Genomic DNA, 20,987 nt, shown 5'->3' with positions numbered 1-20,987 from the left:
AGCCCGAGGGCCAAATTCCATTTCAGAAAAGCTATCAGGGGCTGAAAGAGGTTCAATGGGTGGGTGGGATTGAGTGCAAAATTGGCAAGGGCAAAGAGGTGGGCCCAAAATATAAATAAAAACTAGCATATTTTAACTTAACACTCTTACTGCTAAACCTTACAAGAGGCATTTCAAACTTTTAAAATGGGGGAAAATTGCACAACAGCTGGAAAACCACCAAATGATCAGTGGTTGGGGAAATGGGGGTGGGGCCAGGGGAGGGGGCATCTGGGGAACCCTGGAGGGCTGGACCCAGTGTGGGCCAGGTTTGGCTCCCAGACCAGAGGTTCCGCACCCCTGCTTTAGACACATTTATAAATAATGAACGATTAACTTTTCACAATCCAGTTTTTGCCATTTAACATAAAATTAAGCTAACGAGGTTCATGTGTAATTTCATTCTTACCCAAAATGTGTCCTTTCTTCATGTATGTTCTCTTCAGTGGTCCAGCATGCTGAAAGCATTGCTGCCCCAGAATCAAGAAACAACAAAGTACCCAAAACACAGGAGAGCAAAGCCACATCCTCCACAGGGAAACAGCGTAAGTATCACCAGGGTCTTTGAGGGACTGTGGGGCATAAACAGTGGCAAGAGAGAATGGCCAGTGTCGTTTAAGAGAGAATGATATCTTCAGGCAGCTGAGGGTGGTGTAGTTGAAAGAGCAAAGTTCAAGAGGCAGCTGGACAACCATCTGTCAGGGATGCTTTAGGGTGGATTCCTGCATTGAGCAGGGGGTTGGACTCGATGGCCTTTAGGCCCCTTCCAACTCTGCTATTCTATGATTCTATGGGCAGAGACCCACGTGGACACAATGAGAGAGGGGGACAAGTCCACGAAGAATGAAAGTAAGAACAAGGAATTTGAGAGTCCAGTGAAAGGAGTAATCCAGTGAGTCCAGTGAAAGGAGTAGAAAAGAGGCTTTCACAGTTTGAGTGATGAGAGAGTTTCATGCTTATGGAGCTCAGGTATGCAGGTGTAGCATTACAGATAGATATATATATATATATATATGTAATGCTACAGATATATATATATATATATATATATATATATATATATATTCAGGTAACACTGAAATGAAACTGGATTTGGGTGGGGTGGGGTCATGTAACATTGATTAAAATTTTGTTGAGTTTGCTAGGAATTGAATCAATTGCTTCAAGGGCTGCATCTGTTTTGTAGACCAATATTGGGTGTCCCTCATCTATACAATGAGCAGATTTATGTGTTTTTCATTCAAACTATTTGATAACTTCCACACATCTACTGATGACTTCCACACATCCACTGAGGCATTCTTTTTCTGCAATTAGCTGGAAGTAAAATAAAAACATTGGGCAATATCCAGTGGGGTGCTGAGCGTGCTTCCCGTTGCCTGTGTGCCTGTGCTAGCCCTGCCCACTGGTTCCACACAGCAGTTAATATAGTGCCACGTTATTCAACAGCTTGAAATACTGGTCTCTTCTCTGTATTTTTTTTATTGCAAAGTTGTACCATTTTGGATTCTTCTTTAATGAAACCAGTAATTAAAGGTCTTCCAAGGGAACAAGAACAGACTTATTAAATCTGTTTTGTCATGTGAGAATAACTCACATTTGTGCTCTTGGTATTTCTGTACACTAACTCTATACCTTAACTCTGTAGTTCATGGAGTATTCTACAGAAAATAAATACTGATATATATTGTTTTATTGTGAGATAGTTGTATTTTTAATTGTTGTAAGCCGCTTTCAGTAATACAGATGCATTGGAAGGGCAGGATATAAATCTTTGAATGAATGAATGAAGCAATTAAGAGGCAAATGCTATGTAATGTCATGACAGTACTGAAGAGGAAACATTTGAGGCAGAAGCTGCAATGATAAAGCTTCTAATTAAAGACACAATAGCCCTGAAAATTCTGAATAGTGCTTTGTATTTTAATGCCATAAATCATGTCTGAAAAAATTGGAGATACAACAAGTTGGCAACAACATATAGATTCTTTAAAAGTGGGTGGGAAATGGATGGTTATTCTGACTAAATGGCTAATGTGGAAGTAACCACATTTTTTCTGGAATTGTTATGTTTTTATTGTATTTGAATGTATTATTTTAATCAATTTTAATTGTGTAAGCTGCCTTGAGTGTCTTTTTTTTTTTTGGTAGAAAGGTGAGGAACAAATCAAGAAAATAAATAAACCTTTGGTGCCTATTCACATATCGTGCTATTAACCCTATCAAAATGCAAAGTGAACCATGTTCTGTACGCTCCTTTCACACAGAAACTGAGGAGAGAAATAATTCCACTACAAAAAGCACAACACAGAGCAACAATTACAGCCCCCACCCCTACAGCATCCATGAATATACAGCTAGCCCTGACCAGACACAGGCTGGAGCAGTAACTATGCCCCCATGTCAGTCAGCCCTGAAGGAAGCCAATCCACTCACGGCAACAAGGCACTTCTCTGCCCCACCACACAATTGACATGCACAATAACACTACAGAACCATCCACTGCATGAGCAGAAACTTCCTAGCTGCTGCAAATTCCCAGGAATTGCTGCTTTACAGCTGCACTGGTGGAGTAGCAGAGAGTTGTACCAGAGAATCCTTGCAGTTACACAGGTGAATCTCCATAGGGACGATGGAACACAAGTTCTGCGGGCAACCTCATCCTACAGCTGTTCAGTCAGCATATCTTCAGTACAGAACTAGGACTGTGCCCTAAAACACTTCCAGGTGGTGACATGAAATGCACACCATGCATGTTGGCAGAGTTTGTAGTTTAGTGAGATTGCTAAAAAAAAAAAAAAGTGGGGGGGGGCAAGCCTGAGGTATGGGAAGTGTAACCTTTGACTTCAATTTATTGATTTCATTTAGGAAAAAGGAAACGAAATCAGAAAAAACAAAATCTGGATTTCCAGGACTCCATGCTGCCTGTACAGTGTGGAACAGCTAACGGTGTTTTGCATAAAGGGATGTTGAAAAAAGGTAATCATTGTTTTTGAAAGAATATAATTTATGTGCATAATTAAATCTGTTCAAGGTATTTGATACCAATGGCATTTTAAAATATCTGTGTTTGCATGTGTATGGGGGTAGGAAGGATGCGTCCATGTGGTCAGCATATGGGTATTATTTATTTTTGGGGTCACTTAAAATATTTACGTCCCTTAAGACTATTTCTTTCTCTATTCTTCATCCTATCCTGTGGACTCAGGGTGGCTTAAAGCAGTTTCATCACAGTTTGCACTTCCTGACTGTTTTCTATGAAAATTAAATTAATAGTGATTTTAAACTGGTATTTATGTCTCTTAGAGCCTAGTCCTATAAATTGTGCTCCCGACAGACAGAGGACTCCAACGTCGGAGCTCTCTATCTATCCAAAGCCCTGCCAGCAAGAGCTAAGTAGGGTGGAAGGAATAACGGAGGCAATTTCGCTTCCTTACTGGTGATGGGCGGGGACGACGACAGCAAGGCTGTAGGAACCTGCAGATTCATGGCCCTCCCCACTCTGTCCCTTTTCTGATGTTGGATTCCCTTCCCAAGGTTGTAGCAGTGTCTACAGCCTCAGGAGTGGGAACCCGCCATATCCTATGGCCCCTGGGATGTTCCCCCAGGGACCATAGAATTGTTCTGCCCATCAAGAAATTCTAGACAGACTAACCATGTCACTCTGAGAGACAACCAGTTCAAAGACATTTCTTCTCCACTTGGCAACAGAGTGGATAGAAATTGTGCAGGCACCCTCAACCACCCTTGTGCAGAAGTCTTCTGCAGTCTGTGTAGGGATGAACCAGTGATATCATAGGCCTGCATAAGAAGCAGGTGTCCATAGAGTTGTGGCATTACAGCACATCTCCCATATAAGCCAAGCCGTTCCCAATCCTTGACTGCTGTTTGGTGGTGGGAGTTGATAGCTGTAAGGTCTATTTCAGGCCTCAGATACTAATAGGGGAATATGCTCACTTACACAAATTACATGCTACCCCATTATTATTTTTCAAAGTCAAATTGTCTTGCTTTTCAATACAGAGAGAGAGAGAGAGATTTCCATACCATTATTCCTGTTGTTATTTTTCCCCTAAGTTAGTTAAGATACTCTGGTAGACTTTCCTTCTTCCCTCAGTAAGCTTTGCTGAATGAAAAATGTGCATAGTATTGATGTGACATTGACATCTCTGTTGATTACAGGAGTTTCAGAGAAATGTATCAAAGGTGCTGATGGAAACTGGTTCACACCATCAGAATTTGAAGCTGAAGGAGGACGTGAAAGATCAAAATGCTGGAGAAAGAGTATTCGCTGTGAGGGGGTTCCTTTAGAACAATTAATAGCGGTATGCAGCTCACCTGTAGTACCTGTGATTTTAATGCCCTATTTTCTACTTGTGACTTGTAAAATATTTCCAATGATACCACCATGCTTTTCCAGCCAATTTGCCACACATTTTATTCTAGTAGTCATTTGTACAACAGCATTGTTGAAACACACTCGTATCTGCTTCTTTTTAAATTGGGAGATGTGTCCTTTTGCCAGGGTTTCCTCCTACATTTTGTTTTATTTTTTAAAGTGTCCTGCTTGTTTTGTATAGCAGGTGAGCATTTTGAGGTTGTTTTTTTTTAACAACGCTCACATAGCATTAACTATGCTAGGCTATGTTAATCTAAGGGGCAGGGATTTCAGTTTGCTAGCAAACAAAATATTGCAATCGATTGCTGGGTTAAAGAGATTACCTCATGTTCAGTCTGCTTGTTGCGCATTACCAATAAGCTCGAATTTTCAGTGATTCTGGCTTAATATTCTGTGTGGAGGCATCTAGAGTGTCATCAGATGAGCATTTTCTCGCACGCTCATTACTGGCCATTTATGGTTTTTCGTGGGTCCTTTTGACGACGCCGTCCACCTCCTGCGCATCTCCCACTCCTTCTGGTCTTTTTTCCATTACAAAATAAGACCCCGGTAAATCCATTTTTTTTCTGAAGCAAAATGTGCTGCTATTTCCTGCTGTGTGAAGGAAAAGCAGCGCGATAAAAATACTCATAGAATGGGCCACATGGTGATTTTTACTTCCTCTTTCTTCCCTGTGTGAAGAAAGAGGAAGTATTGTGGGACAGAAATGGGAGGGGGGAAGCAAAGGTAGGGAAATTTGATTTCCCCTCATCTAATGACACTCCTGAAATGACCCTAATGCCATATAGGACTGAGTAAACATAAGGCACATGCTAATCAAAGGCAATAGGTATATTCCATGGAACAATGATCTATTAAAGTTTTGTGCATGTATTGCAATAAAGGGTAGCTATGCGATGATAATAGTATAAATTAATATCTGTGTTAAGGTGCCAGTAATATGGTGACTTTTTGAGTTTATTTCCTAAGTTCAGATGGGTCTTTTGGGGATTCTGTTATTGCTTCAGAGTAAATCTAATAAATGTGATGTTTATTTCAGAGGGGAGATGTACCTAAGCCACCACGAAATTCCCCCAGGAAAAAGAAGGTAACAGTTTTACCAGATAGCTGTGTTATTTTCAAACCACCTAAGTTGGCATATATATTTATTAACTGATTTCTTTAAATTCATATTCCAACATCCCTTAGGATGGTAGCCTATTATTGTACATTTAAAAATAATTTTATAGATTAAGAAAGAAAGATGTCTCCTTGGGGCTGTCTATATGCAGGGATATAGACATGGTGGCTGTAGATCTGCGCTGCATCGATTAGATGATGAAAGCGCACGTTTGCAGCCACCTTGGGGCTTCCCCACGATGCTGCGTTTTGAAAAACTTGGGGATTTACCCTGACTTTTAGAAAGGGAGCGATGTCAACATGGCATTTTTGCTGTGTAACATCACTCTGGGGTCAACCCAGGGGGCGGAACCTGGAGGAAGGCGGCCAGCAATTGGTCGCCTTCCACCAGGAAGAGGGTGGGAGCAGCTCCAGGATCCGGATGGCTGCCCGGAAACCCCGAGCTACCTCCTCCATGTCAGGATTATCCAACACTGCCCTTGAGAGAGAGAACGCATGGGGTTGAAGAGGGAAGCGGCGCCAATCTGGCACCATGAAGACAGCCCCCCAGACTCTGACTGAGAATCCAATTGTATATCTATGTGAAAAAATGCAGAAGGAATAGATCTGCCATCTTCCAACAACTTTTGCTCCTTTAACTCCAGTTTAAAAGTTTTCTATTTCCAACTTAACTCATGTTTTTGCTAACTTGCTTCATATAAATATAGGTGCAAGGGACTACCTTAAGTGGGTTGTGAATACCAGTTATAAACACAAGCCAGTTTTGTGGTAGCCAGTTCTGAAAACAGAAACCACTTTGAGTGCCTCTGTGTGCAGAGATATGCAGGTTAGAGCATCCCATAAGGAAATATTGGATAAGAGATGGAATCCCCACTGTTTTTAATTGGCAAAAGATTTTGTCATTTTTGTGCAACACTGTTGCTACAAGGAACAAGTAAGTGAGGGTGCAGGAGAAAAAACGTTCTTTCTCACTACATACATAAACGGCAATGTCACATAAAAACAGAGAGAGAAAAGGAAAGGCCATGGTATAGCAGGCCAAACAACTATATGCACGCACAAGAGAGTCATGCATCCTGCTAGACATTCCTTTGAAGTTTCCTCTAAAGCTGCTCATGCTGTTGAAAAGTTAAGGGTGCAATCCTATGCAAATTTAGACAGAAAAAAGTCCTAGCATTCCCCAGCCATGGGATGCTGGGAGTTGTAGAACTTTTTTTTCTGTCTAACCATGCATAGGATTGTGTCCTAAGCTATATTTTAAACTGGCAATAATGTACCTCTTTAGCAGTTCAGGCAGCTGCTGTGGGAATTACTGGAGGGCTCCCTGACATATGAATGTAGCTTTCATGGACTAGAGTCAAAATATGCTAAAGTATATTGGTTTTCTGATATGTGAGAAATGCAAAAACATTATAAACTTGATTTTGAAAACTAGGATGCCAGCCAACGTTTACAGAAAAATAAGGTTACAGCAAGTTCCACCCCACGTCAGGCACAGCTTGTAATTGACAATGGAATTTTGCGCCTGCAGTCCAGGAGTAGATTTCTCAACCTAACAGACAATCTTGGAAGAACTCCTCCCACTCCACATTCTCGGCCTTTTCAGGTCAGTGCTGACTTCTTAGACTTATGACAGATCACCCTTCTTCTTTGTGGCCCTGGCTTATATTTCTTACATTATTCTTTATTATGAGTTATATACATGGCACTTTACAGCAAACAGGTATGACAAGTCCCTATGCAAAGGGCTTACAACCTAAAACAGGCAGAGGACATGTCTACACCATTCTTTTTCCCAGGGATTGTCCCTGAATTGTCTCTGTGTGTCCACATGTCGCACAGGGGATCCCGGGAACAGGTAGGGACGATCCTTCCGTTTCCTCGCAGACACTCCCCCACCCAGGTTTTTCTCACGGTTCCAAAATACATCTGTTTGGGGAATTGTTTAAGGGATGCAATTATTTCTATAATTTCACCAGAAAGCATTACGCTAGTCAACTTTACTCAGGCAACAACTTTTGGAGCTCAAGTGGACAGGTGGGTTGGCCACTGCTACTATTACCTGTTATAACTTTTTCTAATGTTAGTGTTGTGTATCTTCCATATGTGCACACATTATTTCCAATTTCTGATCTATTTTTGGAAAACAAAGCAGTTATGCCTCACTTAAAGCTAACTAATGTTGATGTTGTAGAAAGCCACAGTTGTAAAAGGAAGAAGAAAAAATATCTGTTTTGGCACCAACCAATGATTTGGTGGCAAAGGAGAACAGTATTAAAAATGCCCTGAGTATCCTATACCCTTCAAGAGAGGCATTTCCAAATGTGTAGAAAATGCTAGTTTATACCACTGCATTTGGTGCATTAACAGCCACACGGGAGATATCATACTCTGAGCTCACACACAGCTTAAGTCCTCAGAGACAGTCAATGGGGAAAGACCAGAAAATCAGTACCGGTTCTACCAGTACTTTCTTTACAAAATTGTATGCTGAAACATGCCAGCTTCTATTGAGAAAAAACATTTTATTTTTCAAATTTTGGAGCTATTTGGATCTTTGTTTTTTTGTTAACACCTGTATTCAGGCTCTTTGTAGCAAGGGGAATGCATTGGATACTGTTTTATCCAATTCTGCAGTTACTGCGCTCATCTACACCAAGCAGGATATCCCACAATGAAAGCGATATGAAAGTGGTATATAAAAGGCAGGAGCCACACTACTGCTTTATAGTGGTATTGAAGTGCACTGACAACTGTTGGGTCCCATGACACATACCATATACCACTTTCATACCACTTTCAGTGTTATATCCTGCTTGGTGTAGATGTGTCATCGGCCCAAAACAATTGTCAGTGCACTTCAGTTCCACTATAAAGCAGTAGTGTGGCTCCTGCCTTTTATATACCACTTTCATACCCTTCCATCATGGAATATCCTGCTTGGTGTAGATGAGCCCACTGAAAGCTTTATCCAGGAGCTATGTAGCAGGGTGAATTTTTTTTTAATTGTGCAAGCAGATAAAATATGAAGGGGAAAAATCCATTCCAAAAGAACATTTGCACAGTTCAGATTTCAAATCAAGCAAAAGTTGTATTATGTTAGCTGTTTTAAAAATTCACTGACAACAATATGAAAAGTAAAGCAAGTCATCCAGGCACCTCTAGAACGCCGAACCCTGATCAAGGATACCTATTCCTCTTCCCCCTGTCAAGACGCTCCTCACAGACTCCACTGCAACTCTTCACAGAGTGTTCAACAATGAGCAATGTAGCTTACTGTCATTATGTACTAATTGCCACACAGGCAAGTGTTTTGTTAACCCTGTAGATGATGCACAATATTTTTTATCAAGGTTTCTTTTACTGTAATACCAGAGAAGTTATATATGCTATATGCCGTTGTAAAAAAAAGAAGAAGGTATGCAACATAATTTCAAATATTTGAAGTTCTGCTCAAGTTCAAGGCCTATAGTTAATCTGGATTGCAGGAGCTGTCATTTCTGCTGAACGACACACAGTTTGTGTGAGCCAGTTGAATCACCTGTGTCTACTTTTAATTGACAGAGAGAGAATCCTTCAAGGCCATTTTGTCATTCTACCCAGTTCCAATCATCAGGTCAGTGACAATTATGGGTAAACTACATACTATGTAGTGGGTAGAGCAGCCTTCCCTAACCTGGTGCCCTCCAGATCTTTTGGACTACAACACGCAGAATTCCTGAACATCGACCATGCTAACTGAAGATAATGGGAGTTGAAGTCCCAAACATCAGGAGGGGACCAGGTTGAGGAAGACTATGCTGGCGTCTTGGAATATATGTGGAAAATCCAGATTCAAATCCCTGCTCAGCTAGGAAGCTTACCAAGAAGTTTTGGTTCCTGGGGGCTGATCCAAAAAACTCCACTTTTGCTGCTGCGGGACAGCGCCATTACAATGTACCATAACATTTGCTGGGATTTTCACATTTTTATTTTCATCTGTGTCTCATAAAAAAAGTAAAGTTTCCCATCAACCATCATTTTGGTTCCCATTTGGATGCTATTATATGCAGTACTGGAGTATAATACAGAATATCCTGTTTCTTTTCATGGAGTGCTCTGAATATGGCCAGGTTTGTATAGAAACTGGATGTACAATTATGCCAACTTCACTGAGTTTTTGGAGGAAGGACATGGCTATTGCAAAGACTAGAGATAGAAAGACTAGGGCCTGCGGGCACATTTGGCAATCTGAGCAACTGTCCTAGGCACCATGACAGAATGGGCAATGCTGCAGAATGGGTCCACCATCTCCATTTCCTAAGAATGCCTCTGGGTCCCACCGGTGGCCTAGAGGTATTCATGGGGAAAGAAGATGGGAGCAGCTGCCAGTAAAAAAAAAGTTATTTAAACAAGGTAAGAGGGGTAGGTACCTCAGTGGACTCTAAGAAAGGTGTCTGAGGGTGCTCTGGTGCCCAAAGGCATCATGTTGCCTGCCCTGGACTAAAGGAATACATGTTCTTTGGGTTCTGATTTGACTTGGGATTTCAGTCTCTGCTAAAGTAATAAGAGCCATGTATGCATTCAAGAGGTCAGACTGCATCATCTTTATTTATTTATTTATTTATATATTGCCCTTCCTCCTAAGAGAGCCATGGGCAGTGCACAATATAATAAAATACATCATTTATAATTAAACCATTCAATTATAAAACTAAAATAACAAACCACACAGGATCTCAGCAAAAAAATCCAAAACCCAAAGCCTGGGTGAAGAAATATGTTTTTAGTAGTTGTCTAAAATGGAACAACATGGGACCAATTGCACTTCCACAGGGAGGGAATTCTATAATTGCGATGCCACCACCGGGGGGCCCATCTCAAGTTAGCAATAGCAGAGCTTCCAAGGCCCTGTCTACACACCGTACTGAAGGCGCATGCATGCGCCCCCAGTACGACCCCAAAACGATGGTGTAGACGGCAGCCCAGAAGAGACGGAGGAGGAGGCAGCTGGGGAACCGGACGTGTCCTTGCCGCCACCTCCCCACCGGCTTCCTGCTGCCGGGGTAAGAGCGACCCGGGTCGGAGAGCTTGGTGGAAGCGGAAGCCGAGCTCTCCGACCCGGGTCGCTCTTACCCCGGCAGCAGGAGGCCGGCGGCGGCAAGGACGCAGCTGGTTCCCCAGCCTCCTCCTCCTCCGTCTCTTCTGGGCTGCCATCTACACCAACGTTTTGGGGTCGTACTGGGGGCGCATGCATGCGCCTTCAGTACGGCATGTAGACAGGGCCCAAGTCGATGTTAAAGCACAGGTTGTACTGGGAGAGGCGTTTTTGTAAGTAATTGAGTCCTGCATCATTGAGGGCTTTGTACATAAGTACCAATGCGTTGAATTGGGCCTAGTAGCTCACAGGCAACGAGTGCAGTGCTTTAAGCATTGGTATTATATTATCCTGTTCAGCCCCACTGAATGTGGCAGCAACATTCTGCACCTGAGAATCAGCTACCCAAAGCAAATGCTGCTTGTCCGGATTTAGCTTCAATTTATTTTGCCCTATGCATAGGATAACAGGTGGTTGGTCTAACCCTTGCAAACATCCACTTCCTCCCATAGCAATAACTGAAACTGATCCTACAATCTATAACCAGACAGTGTTCCAACAATCTCTACATGTTTACATACAAGTGAGCATCATCTTTTGGAGGTTTTCAAAAGGTTGTTGGAGGTTGCAATTGAACTAGTCGTGTGCTAGTTGAATTACTTTTTCTGCAACCTGAGATATATTTTGTGTGGTATATCTATTGCTGGAAACATGAAACATCCATCAACAGCAACTGACCAGGTTCAGACAAGGTGTGTGTAATTTCTAGTGCAGCATTTTAAAGCACTATTTTACAACTTAAATCATTTGGTACAAAAAGGCGGTTAAAGACTATTTCACCAATAAAGGCTGAGCAAGTCATGGGTATTAATGCCTTTATTAAAGAGCTGTAGGCAACAATTTATCAATTATATTTAATGTGTCTTATGTCTTTCAAGTATGCCTAGACAACAATTTGCATATGCCTTAACCTTCCAATATTTTCTTGTTCTCCACTATCATTGACGTTCTGGTTCCTCTTCCCACTCCATTCTGATTATAATTTTCTGTTTTTATTTCCCTGTTTTTGAGGTATGGCAAAAACAGATCTCTTTTCTTCACCAGAAATCCCAGTGCAGTGTGGTGCCGTCACAGGAGTATTACACGTCGACCGATTTGCAGCAGGTAGAACTGTTAATGGCAACTGCTGGGTTGTCCATGTGGTTTTGTAAAAAAGCATTGTATCCTTATTTCATGGTTGTGGACCTTGTCTTAGCATTGCCAACTGCAAAGAGATACCAATAATCCCTATTTATCCTATCCCACCCTTGTTGGGGTCTTACTTCCAGCACTTTCACTGATCTCTTGGCATGCATGGGCTGCAGTTGATACTCCTGGATGCCATTTTATGGCTGCTGCAAGCAGATGAATCAGAGGTGCAGTGCTAGCCCCCAGTGCTGTTTGAGGAGAGTAATTACTGCCACTTGCCTATTCCACAACATTTAAATTGGCATTTGCCTGTTGTGAGGCACTGTGGAATGCCATGGGATATAGCCAAGTGATGTGCAGGATGGGCTACTGTGATTGAGCAACCATCTTGCCTCGCTCCTGACCAGAAGGTGGGAAAGTGACAGATGTGCAGCCCAAATAGCAGTATTCACCAGTCTCTTTTACTTCAGCACTGGCTGCTTTCCTGCTCTTTGTCTGAAGGGGAGAAGCCAAGCTCAGGAAGCTGTGCCAGGACTGGGAGTCTGTCTCTCCGCAGGAACACTCTCCTCTCCTTAGTGGTACTCTTTTCCTCCAGCTTTAGGATTTGGAGTGCAACCAAGAATGGCCTGCGTCCCTGCCTAAAAGGGTGTCTCCCTCTCACAAATTAATAAGCTGCTGAACTACAAACCAAACAGTGTCCCAAGGGCTCAGCCACAAGCCATGCCAGAAACTTGCTACCTGCTAGCCAGACAGGGGTGGTCTGGGAGCTGAGGGGAAGCCCTTCCTCTTGGAATCATTTTTGCTGGACAATGAGGATTATGAGCTTCCCAAAAGTTTATGATTTAAGCCTTATGAGGAAAGTTTGAAGGAACTGAGTATGTTTAGCCTTGAGAAGAAAAAGTGTCGGGGACATGATAGCACTTTTCAAGTACCTAAGGTGTTGCCACACAGAGGAGGGTCGCAACATATTCTCTATCATCCAAGTCTGTAGGACATGAAATAATGGGTGAAAGTTACAGGAAGGCAGATTTCAGTCAACTATCAGGAAAAATGGTTAGAGCAGTCAGACGATGGAATCAACTGCCTAGGGAAGTGGGAGGCTCTCTGTTGCTGGAACTATTCAAGCAGAGACTGGACAGCCATCTGTCAGGGATGCTTTAAACCAGATTCCTGCACTGAGTAGGGGATTGGGTTTGATGGCCTAAGCAACCCCTTCAAACTCTATAATTCTTTGATCAAACTAAATATAAAAATCTCATCTCATAGACTCCCCAGACAAGGACAAATTCATCACAGGTGTTCAAATATTTGAAAGGCTGGCATGCTGAAGATGGAACAAACTTCTCTGCTGCTCCCAAAAGCAGAACTAGAACCAGAGATGCGGGTTTCGGCTTATTGTTAAGAGAAATTTCCTAACAGTGACAGCTGTTCAGCTGTGGAACTGATTGTCTCAGGAGATGGTGGGGTCTCCTTTCCTGGAAGTATTTAAACAGAGGCTAAATAGCCAACTGTCAGGAAACCTGTAGTTGCACCCTGCAGTGCACAGCCTGCCTTGACCACAGGGTTGGATTAGATGATCTCTGGGCTCCCTTCCAATTCTAGAGTTCTATAAACTGCCCCATCCCAGAACTATTGGAGAATGCTGGGGCATCACATCTGTTAGTCCATGAATTGTGTCAGAGTTTTAAGGGAAGAAGAGTAGAGTAGTACAATAAATAACGCATACAAAATTTTCTTCATGTTTGTTTTAAATACTGCTTTCGAAACTAGACTTCAAAATGTTTATTGTTTTATATATAGCATTACATAAAAAGTCCATCAGAATGAAAGAGCGATGGTGCACTCCTGAGGAATTTGTAGGAATGGATGATGACATTATTTTTAAATCTTGGGACAATGACATTCGTGCCAGTGGAGTGCCCCTACGAGAACTAATAGAGGCAATCTGTTATAGGGCATTCTGCACTTGCAGGTTACCTTGTTTAATTATTTACACAAAAGTGTTCTGCTTCCTATTCTTGAATCATATGCACTTTTGTGTTCCAAAGTGTTAGTTATGTTGGTTATGCCAAGGTAACTGAAATGTCCCCAAGAATACATGCTCATTGATCACACTTAAAATCTTGGGAGATAACTTCGGGATATCAGAGATTCAAGACGTTAAAGTTTTATTGCTTGCAATTCAAATAAATTAAGTGTCATAATTTCATGAAGCCCCCAATTTTAATGGAGTATTGTCAACAGCATATGGATATTTGAAGGTCCCTGCAAAACCACCCAAATATTCATGCTGCCTATCATTTCACAGGTGGGAAGGAAGAGTATGTTTAGGAAATATATCCAATCTATCCTTTACATTTTTGGAAGAAACTGGTACAACAAGTAGATGGAGATCTTATCTGAAGCGAGAGAATTAACACCCCACCCCCACCACTGTATTATATCCCATTTCTAACCATGCTACTGGATGACACTCACTAATTCCATTGTAATTACAGAGATAAAATTCCAGAAATCTTACCCACAGTAGTCCACAAAATTGAAAGTATTCACTGTATTAATCTGATCAATAAATACATAACTAGAATTCTTTTTGTGATGAGCTTTCCAAAGAGTAATTGAAGACACATAACTATTTTTGGCAGGATGGAAGTTTGAAAATTCATTCTGAAAACTGCTCTTGTGAAACCTGCAAAGAAGACAAGTGGGTAGGTACAGGTCACTCAGATTTTAATTTTCTTTATAAATCTTTACCTAATATGCGTATAGTTCACAAACAGAGCCTCGTGTGGCGCAGAGTGGTAAGCAGCAGTTACTACAGCCGAAACTCTCCCCATGGCCTGAGTTCGATCCCAGCGGAAGCTGGTTCTCAGGCAGCTGGCTCAGGTCGACTCAGCCTTCCATCCTTCTGAGGTCAGTAAAATGAGTACCCAGCTAGCTGGGGGAAAGGTAACTGCGACTGGGGAAGGCAATAGCAAACCACCCCGCTACAAAGTCTGCCAAGAAAACGTCAGCGAAAGCAAAGCGTTCCTCTAGGAGTCAGTAATGACTCAAGTGCTTGCACGAGAGGTTCCTTTCCTTTTTTCCTTCACAAACAGAGTGTATCACTTAATTTTGACTTGGAATACATTGGTTAAATATAATATGAATAATTAAATTTAAAACTTTTATTGTTAGCATCTTATTTTCCATATGTAGGGATTTATACAATGAAAAATAGGATTTAGAAGAAAAAGTAAGAGAGGAGAGAAATAAAGGAAAGAGAAAAAGAAGAAAAAGGAAGTGTTAAATTTCACAAAAATAAAAGTTGCCCATTACAGTGGAGAAGGTTGTGGATTTTTTACTGCCTGTGCATCTACCCAACAAACCTGTGTGTACTTTTTCTTAAATGCTGCAAACCCAGAATGCCGCATGCAGTCTATCCCTGGTCTCCAGTAGCACACACATGGGAGTGGCAGCAGGACCCATACAAGCCAAACCTTTGGTAACATTACAAAAATATTGGAGGAGGGGTCAGCAAAGAAAGGGAAAGTAGTCTGCAGAAATGGGCTCAGCTTCACATGAAGAAACAGGAAAACTGAAATGTCAGTCATGGCCCATATATCACTTCTATCAATAGCACCCTGTCCATGGTGGGAGGCAAGTCATTTTATAGGGGACGTTTCCCCACACACCCCTTTCCTTAGGAGAGCAAAAAGTTATACCTTCCAGGCTCCAAGTTACCTATTTATTTTTGTCAACTTCTCCACTTCTATTTTTTATTTTTTTACAATAGTGTTGAATTGAGAAAATGGGAAGATCCCAAGTGGATGTAATCTAATAAATTGGCTACTTTCAGTAACTGCTACAACTTCCTGAGGGCCATTTTACCTGATGCAGCAAAAATAAGAAAGTCCATTTACAACTCTATTTTTTCCTCTGTTCCCACCTATATATTGATGGTGATGATATTTGTCTGCCAACTGAAGATAATGCTTCGTTCATCTGACAATCTGGGCTCAATGAAAACCTATGCCACAATAAATCTCTGTTATTTTTACAATATATTTAGATTACTGTTCTACTGCAGTTTGATTAATGCATGTTTTTCACAGTGACTTTTTTTTTAGCCAGAAAATGATGACACATGTGCTGTTTGTATGGGAGGAGGCTACCTGTTGTGCTGTGATTCATGCCCTAGGTCCTTCCATAATTCTTGCCATATTCCACTTGTATCTGTTGGGGAAAGGTTAGTGGCTTTCAATTTTTTCATAGAATTCTAGAGTATATGCAATGGTAATTATGAAATAGTTGGGAAAGTCAAGTATTAATAAAATCAGTATTTTGCAACTATAGCAGCTGTGACATATGGCAAGTAAAGTCCATCTAGCCCATGACTCATACAAAATCTGGACATATGCGAAGCCCAGCAACAATATTTCTAGTCTGTAGACCGCAGGTGGAAAACTTTCAGATGTTTTGGCCTACAACTCCTGTAAAGGAGACTGGACCCAGCCAAGCTGGCCTTCCACTGGATTTTGCACAGATCCCCGGAATAACGCACACAGCTCTCAATTTGGAGGTTTAAGCCCAATTAATTTTATTAGGAAAGAGGCAAGCAAACAGGATTAGCATCTAAAACTATGAATACATGCAGATATAACTGAACCCCAAAACCAGCAAAACTAAAACTACATTGCATATCATACGTCACCCAGCCATGGAGTCAGCCAGTTCAGGACAAAGAACCTGTTTCTAAAGTATCCCTTTATAGAAAACTATTTTCACTCTTCCCCCCACCCTCCGGTTCTCCCTGCGATGAGGTCTTTTCACACTTCTCCTGAGATGTTAATTTCGCTCAAGGACGCCAGGCCTGGCCCCAAGCGGTTCCAGGATGTACCCCTACGCCCACATGCAGCTGGCTGATTATCTCCCGCCTCCTAAAAATCATAACAATGGGATACTTTAACATTTTTACATTTGTTAAGAACAGCCATTCCATGTATGAATTTACCCCTTCCTTACAACTCCCACCAGCCCTAGCCAGCATAGCCAATGGTAAGGGATGGTGAGAGTTGACCACAAGTTGCCCATCCCTGCTCTAGACTATCCCAATTGTGAAGTTTTTAATGAACTGACAATGGTGTGCAAACTAATTTTAGCATTCTCCTGATATTAAGTAAAGACGAGACTATATAAGAAAAACTGCACTGATATTTTTTTTGAAAAAATCTCTAAGCAATGTTTCCTGTATCCTGTTTAATGAATATCAGTCATGTTTCCTATTTAAACTACACTGAGAAAATTTATCACATTAGCATTAGAATATTTCCTCTAACATTTCAGTAACAGAAGAATACATACATATCAGTGATGCTTATGTTATAGCCAAGTGAACAGCACCTACTTTCTTTTGTAAAGCACGTAGTTTACGTTAGCACTTAATAAAAAAATGATGATAATAATGACAACAACAATAATAACAACAATAATAATTCCTCTTCTTGCTAGTTCTGTTGCTTACTCAGGCAGGGGTTTGATTTCCTGTCTTTATCTGTATAAGTTGTTTAAGAATTTCCTGTTTATATGCCAAATCTGCATGTGAAATAATAACAAAAACAATAATATATCTGACACAGATGAAATTATCTGCATTTGGAAGCAAATTGTATGCATCATCATCATCATCATCATCATCACCAATATCATCTTATTTTGTATCACATTTTAGCAAGAAGTGGGTGTGTACCTTTTGCAAATTGAAAAGTAAGGAGGACTGTGCAGCAAAGGGCCCTTTCCGCCAAGAGCGCCAAGTTTTGAAGTACAAAATGCTTCCTGGGCAAACCCTGGTGAGTTTCATCAGATATTTTGGATGGTAGGATTGTGGGAGATAGTAACTGGCTATTTCCCATTTCAGTTTAATGATAGGCAAAACAATACAATTAGGCTTGTAATATGAATTGATTATAAAAATCCTGGACATCAAAACATTGGCCTAATCTACGCCAAGCAGGATATTGCACTATGAAAGTGGTATATAAAAGGCAGGAGCTTTATAGCGGTATTGAAGTGCACTGACAACTGTTGGGACCCATTGACACATATCCATATATCACTTTCATAGTGCTATATCCTGCTTGGTGTGGCTCCTGCCTTTCATATACCGCTTTCATATTTCCACTAACTCCCTTCCCTACTGCCCCAATTGATGCCTCAGTACATATTCTTGTTGAAAAAAGGTGTAAAATGTGACCTCTGAAAGTTTCAGGCTTGCAACACAAAGTGCGAGATTGGAATGAGGGTGAGATAGTGCATCTTGTTGACTTCTCAGACAAATGAGTAGGAATAAAAACGTTATATCTCGATGAGGGTTGCTCCTATGAAAATATTGTTAATTACTTTTTTGTAGCAAATTTTATGCTCTTTAATTTTTACTAAGACATCTTTTCTGTGAGATTACAAATAATAGAGTTATTGTGCAAAAACAGGATTTTGGCCGCCATTTTCCAAGATGGTGGCCGTTATGATGATTTCCTGAGATGCCCCTATATTTCATTTTAATTACATGGTCATAAATACCACCATACCAAATTTCACACTTATATCACAATATGCACGATTTCTCCAGAAATTGTCGTTAAGCCGATCTACTACTAGTTGCTGGGTAACATGAGTGAGAGGGTGCTGTTGTACCATGTCCTGCTTGTGATTCCCTGGTCGACAGCTGGTTGGCCACTGTGTGCTGGTCTGATCCGGCATAGCTCTTCTTATGTTCTTATGTTCTTAAATACAACAGTACATAGGACAGAAAATAAAATGTATTACAGAAGTATATAAAACCCCTCTATACAAGGATACATAAATCTTCATTACACAAAGGCAACATGGGTTTCCCCACATCCTTTCTCCCACCTTTCATCTAGGTCTCCCCTCACAGTCCTTTCTGTCTTTCCCATCTGGGGATGCAAAACCTGCCAGTCTTGCTTTAAGCCCCACATATACTCATGGTGGATTCACACAACACACTCGTGTAAGTTGTTGTTGAACCATGGGTTACTGTGTTGTCTGAATGCATTGTGTTTTCCACAGGGTTGCTTGTTAACCACTCTAAACAACCCAACAACAAGCCTTGGGTTTTCAAGGTGGCTTGTTCAAGAAAAATAAACCACACTGCATGGTTAACAAGCCACCCTGAAGAAAACATGCTGCATTCAGACAACACAATAACCCATGTTGAGTTAGTGTGTTGTATGAATGCATGGAGTGTTGACATTACTCAGTCTCTCTCTTCCAAGTACCCCTTCCAGCACTTACCTTGAGGCAGCAGGTTTTAATTTGCTTTTGAGTGTTTAGGGCATACAGGAATGTTCATGAGCTCCATCACACAAGCATTTTATTGCACGCTCGTTACTGGGCTCTCACAGATTTTGACGGGTCCCTCTCATGATGCCATCTGCCTCCTGTGTGCCTCCCACCCCTTCTAGCCTTCTTTGCGTGCCAAACCCCCAGTAAGTCTGACTTATTTTTAAAGACGGATGTTCCCACTATCTCCTGCTGTGTGCAGGAGAAGCAGCAGGAGCAAAACAGCCCAACTTGCCATGTGCAAGTTGTTTCCTTCCTCTTTGAGGGACAAATGCACTGGTGGAGAAGCGACGGTAAGCAAACATGATTTTCCTCCATGTGATGACACTCCAAATCTTAATGAGCTTTAAAACTGGCCTTCCTGGAAAAGAGAGTGTTGATAGCTTGGGCTGGATCCTGGATCTGCCTTCTGTTGGGCTCAGCTTGTGGATGGTGCCTCTGCCTGATTTACAGGGATTCCCTCCACCCTGCCACTCCACACCACAGCTCACCTCATTCAGCAAGATCCTAAGACCTTCTGTGTAGCATTTCCAGTGGGCTGGAGGGGCTGCCGTGGGGAGGAGGGGTGGGAAAGTCCACTTCTGCCATACCTAATCTGTATTAAATCCCTTGATTGCAGAATCAAAGCTAAATGCTTAATCCTGTATTGTCTAAATTTTAGTATTGATTATTTTTTTTGAAATTCATTTTCTTTCATGGAAAAAAATGCATAAGCATAAAATAAATGTAATTTTGTGTTGAAAGTTTTGTTTGTGATCTATTACAATTTCTTAATTGGATTTCATCACTAAGGTTCTGAAGGTAACTTTAAAAAGTTTTATTATATTATAACTTTTAATGTTTCTACATTATATTTTATTATACTCTTGTGTTTTATGGTTTTAAGTCTTGCTTGTGAACCACCAAGAGAGTTTTGGCTATTGGGCACTATAGAAACATAATAAAAAAAATAAACAATGGCTATCTCTGATGGTGAATTCTAGATTGTTGCAATATAAATACTTCCTTGAATGTAAATTTCATTGAAATTTCATTGAAATCTCAGGGGCCAACTTGTTTCTAAGGAGATATAATCAATTTATTCCTCTTGGCACATGGAGATTCTTGCTTTGAGGCCCCCTTAAACACAAATTTCTTATATTTTGTAGAAATGTCAGTTCCTGCTTCTGACGATCTGGTGTGAAATTGAAAGCATTATTTTTGCTGATGATCCAACTACAGTAAGTCTTTAAAATATTTTAAATTCTTGAGCTGGGACTGCAAAGGGAATCTCAGTACTTATATTAATTTTCCCTTTTTGGTGGTGCTAATTTAGCAGATACAAAATTATGATCATTACATAAAGAAACCCATGTGGCTCAAGAGGGTGACAGAGAAGTTGTATCAACAGCAATATGAAAGAGTTGGAGATTTCATAAAAGATCTGCGCCTGATGTTCAAAAATTTCCAGTCCTTTAATCAGGTAAACACCTCTCTCTTCCCTGGCCCGTGAATTTAAAATGTGTGTTAGGAATGGATGGGGGTGCAAGGAAGATGAGGTCAGGCTAAATTTTCACTGCATGTTGAAATTTAAGAACTGCAACAAAAAATGTGAGAAAAGGCTAAAAGCGATTTAGTCTAATTGTGCTTTATCTCCCAAACACTCTCTTCCTCCCTCCTATCACCTTACGCTATGCTATCCCCACACATCCTCAAAGGTCACCTGTTTCTCTCCTAATAAGAACATAACAAGTGCCATGATGGATCAGACCAAGGGTCCATCTAGTCCAGCACTCTGTTCACATAGTGGCCAACCAGCCATCGGCCAGGGATGAACAAGCAGAA

General features: G+C 41.1%; 1 protein-coding gene across 1 annotated transcript in view; it reads left to right on the top strand.

Annotated features, from left to right (window-relative positions):
- LOC134403129 (nuclear body protein SP140-like) overlaps positions 1-20,987 on the top strand; it is a 30,799-nt gene that overhangs the window by 6,860 nt on the left and 2,952 nt on the right. The window contains exons 4-16 of the mRNA XM_063133236.1: positions 486-584; positions 2,908-3,018; positions 4,222-4,364; positions 5,478-5,525; positions 6,993-7,163; positions 9,122-9,173; positions 11,706-11,798; positions 13,623-13,762; positions 14,468-14,530; positions 15,932-16,050; positions 17,533-17,650; positions 20,312-20,383; positions 20,479-20,625. Coding sequence (XP_062989306.1) covers positions 486-584; positions 2,908-3,018; positions 4,222-4,364; positions 5,478-5,525; positions 6,993-7,163; positions 9,122-9,173; positions 11,706-11,798; positions 13,623-13,762; positions 14,468-14,530; positions 15,932-16,050; positions 17,533-17,650; positions 20,312-20,383; positions 20,479-20,625 — 1,376 coding nt within the window. The remainder of the gene's footprint in view (positions 1-485; positions 585-2,907; positions 3,019-4,221; positions 4,365-5,477; positions 5,526-6,992; positions 7,164-9,121; positions 9,174-11,705; positions 11,799-13,622; positions 13,763-14,467; positions 14,531-15,931; positions 16,051-17,532; positions 17,651-20,311; positions 20,384-20,478; positions 20,626-20,987) is intronic.

The sequence above is a fragment of the Elgaria multicarinata genome, chromosome 8 (genome assembly GCF_023053635.1).
Source record: "Elgaria multicarinata webbii isolate HBS135686 ecotype San Diego chromosome 8, rElgMul1.1.pri, whole genome shotgun sequence".
In the NCBI taxonomy this organism is placed as follows: domain Eukaryota; kingdom Metazoa; phylum Chordata; class Lepidosauria; order Squamata; family Anguidae; genus Elgaria; species Elgaria multicarinata.
The sequence above is the reverse complement of the archived record's forward strand: the minus strand, read 5'-3'. Positions and strand labels throughout refer to the sequence as shown.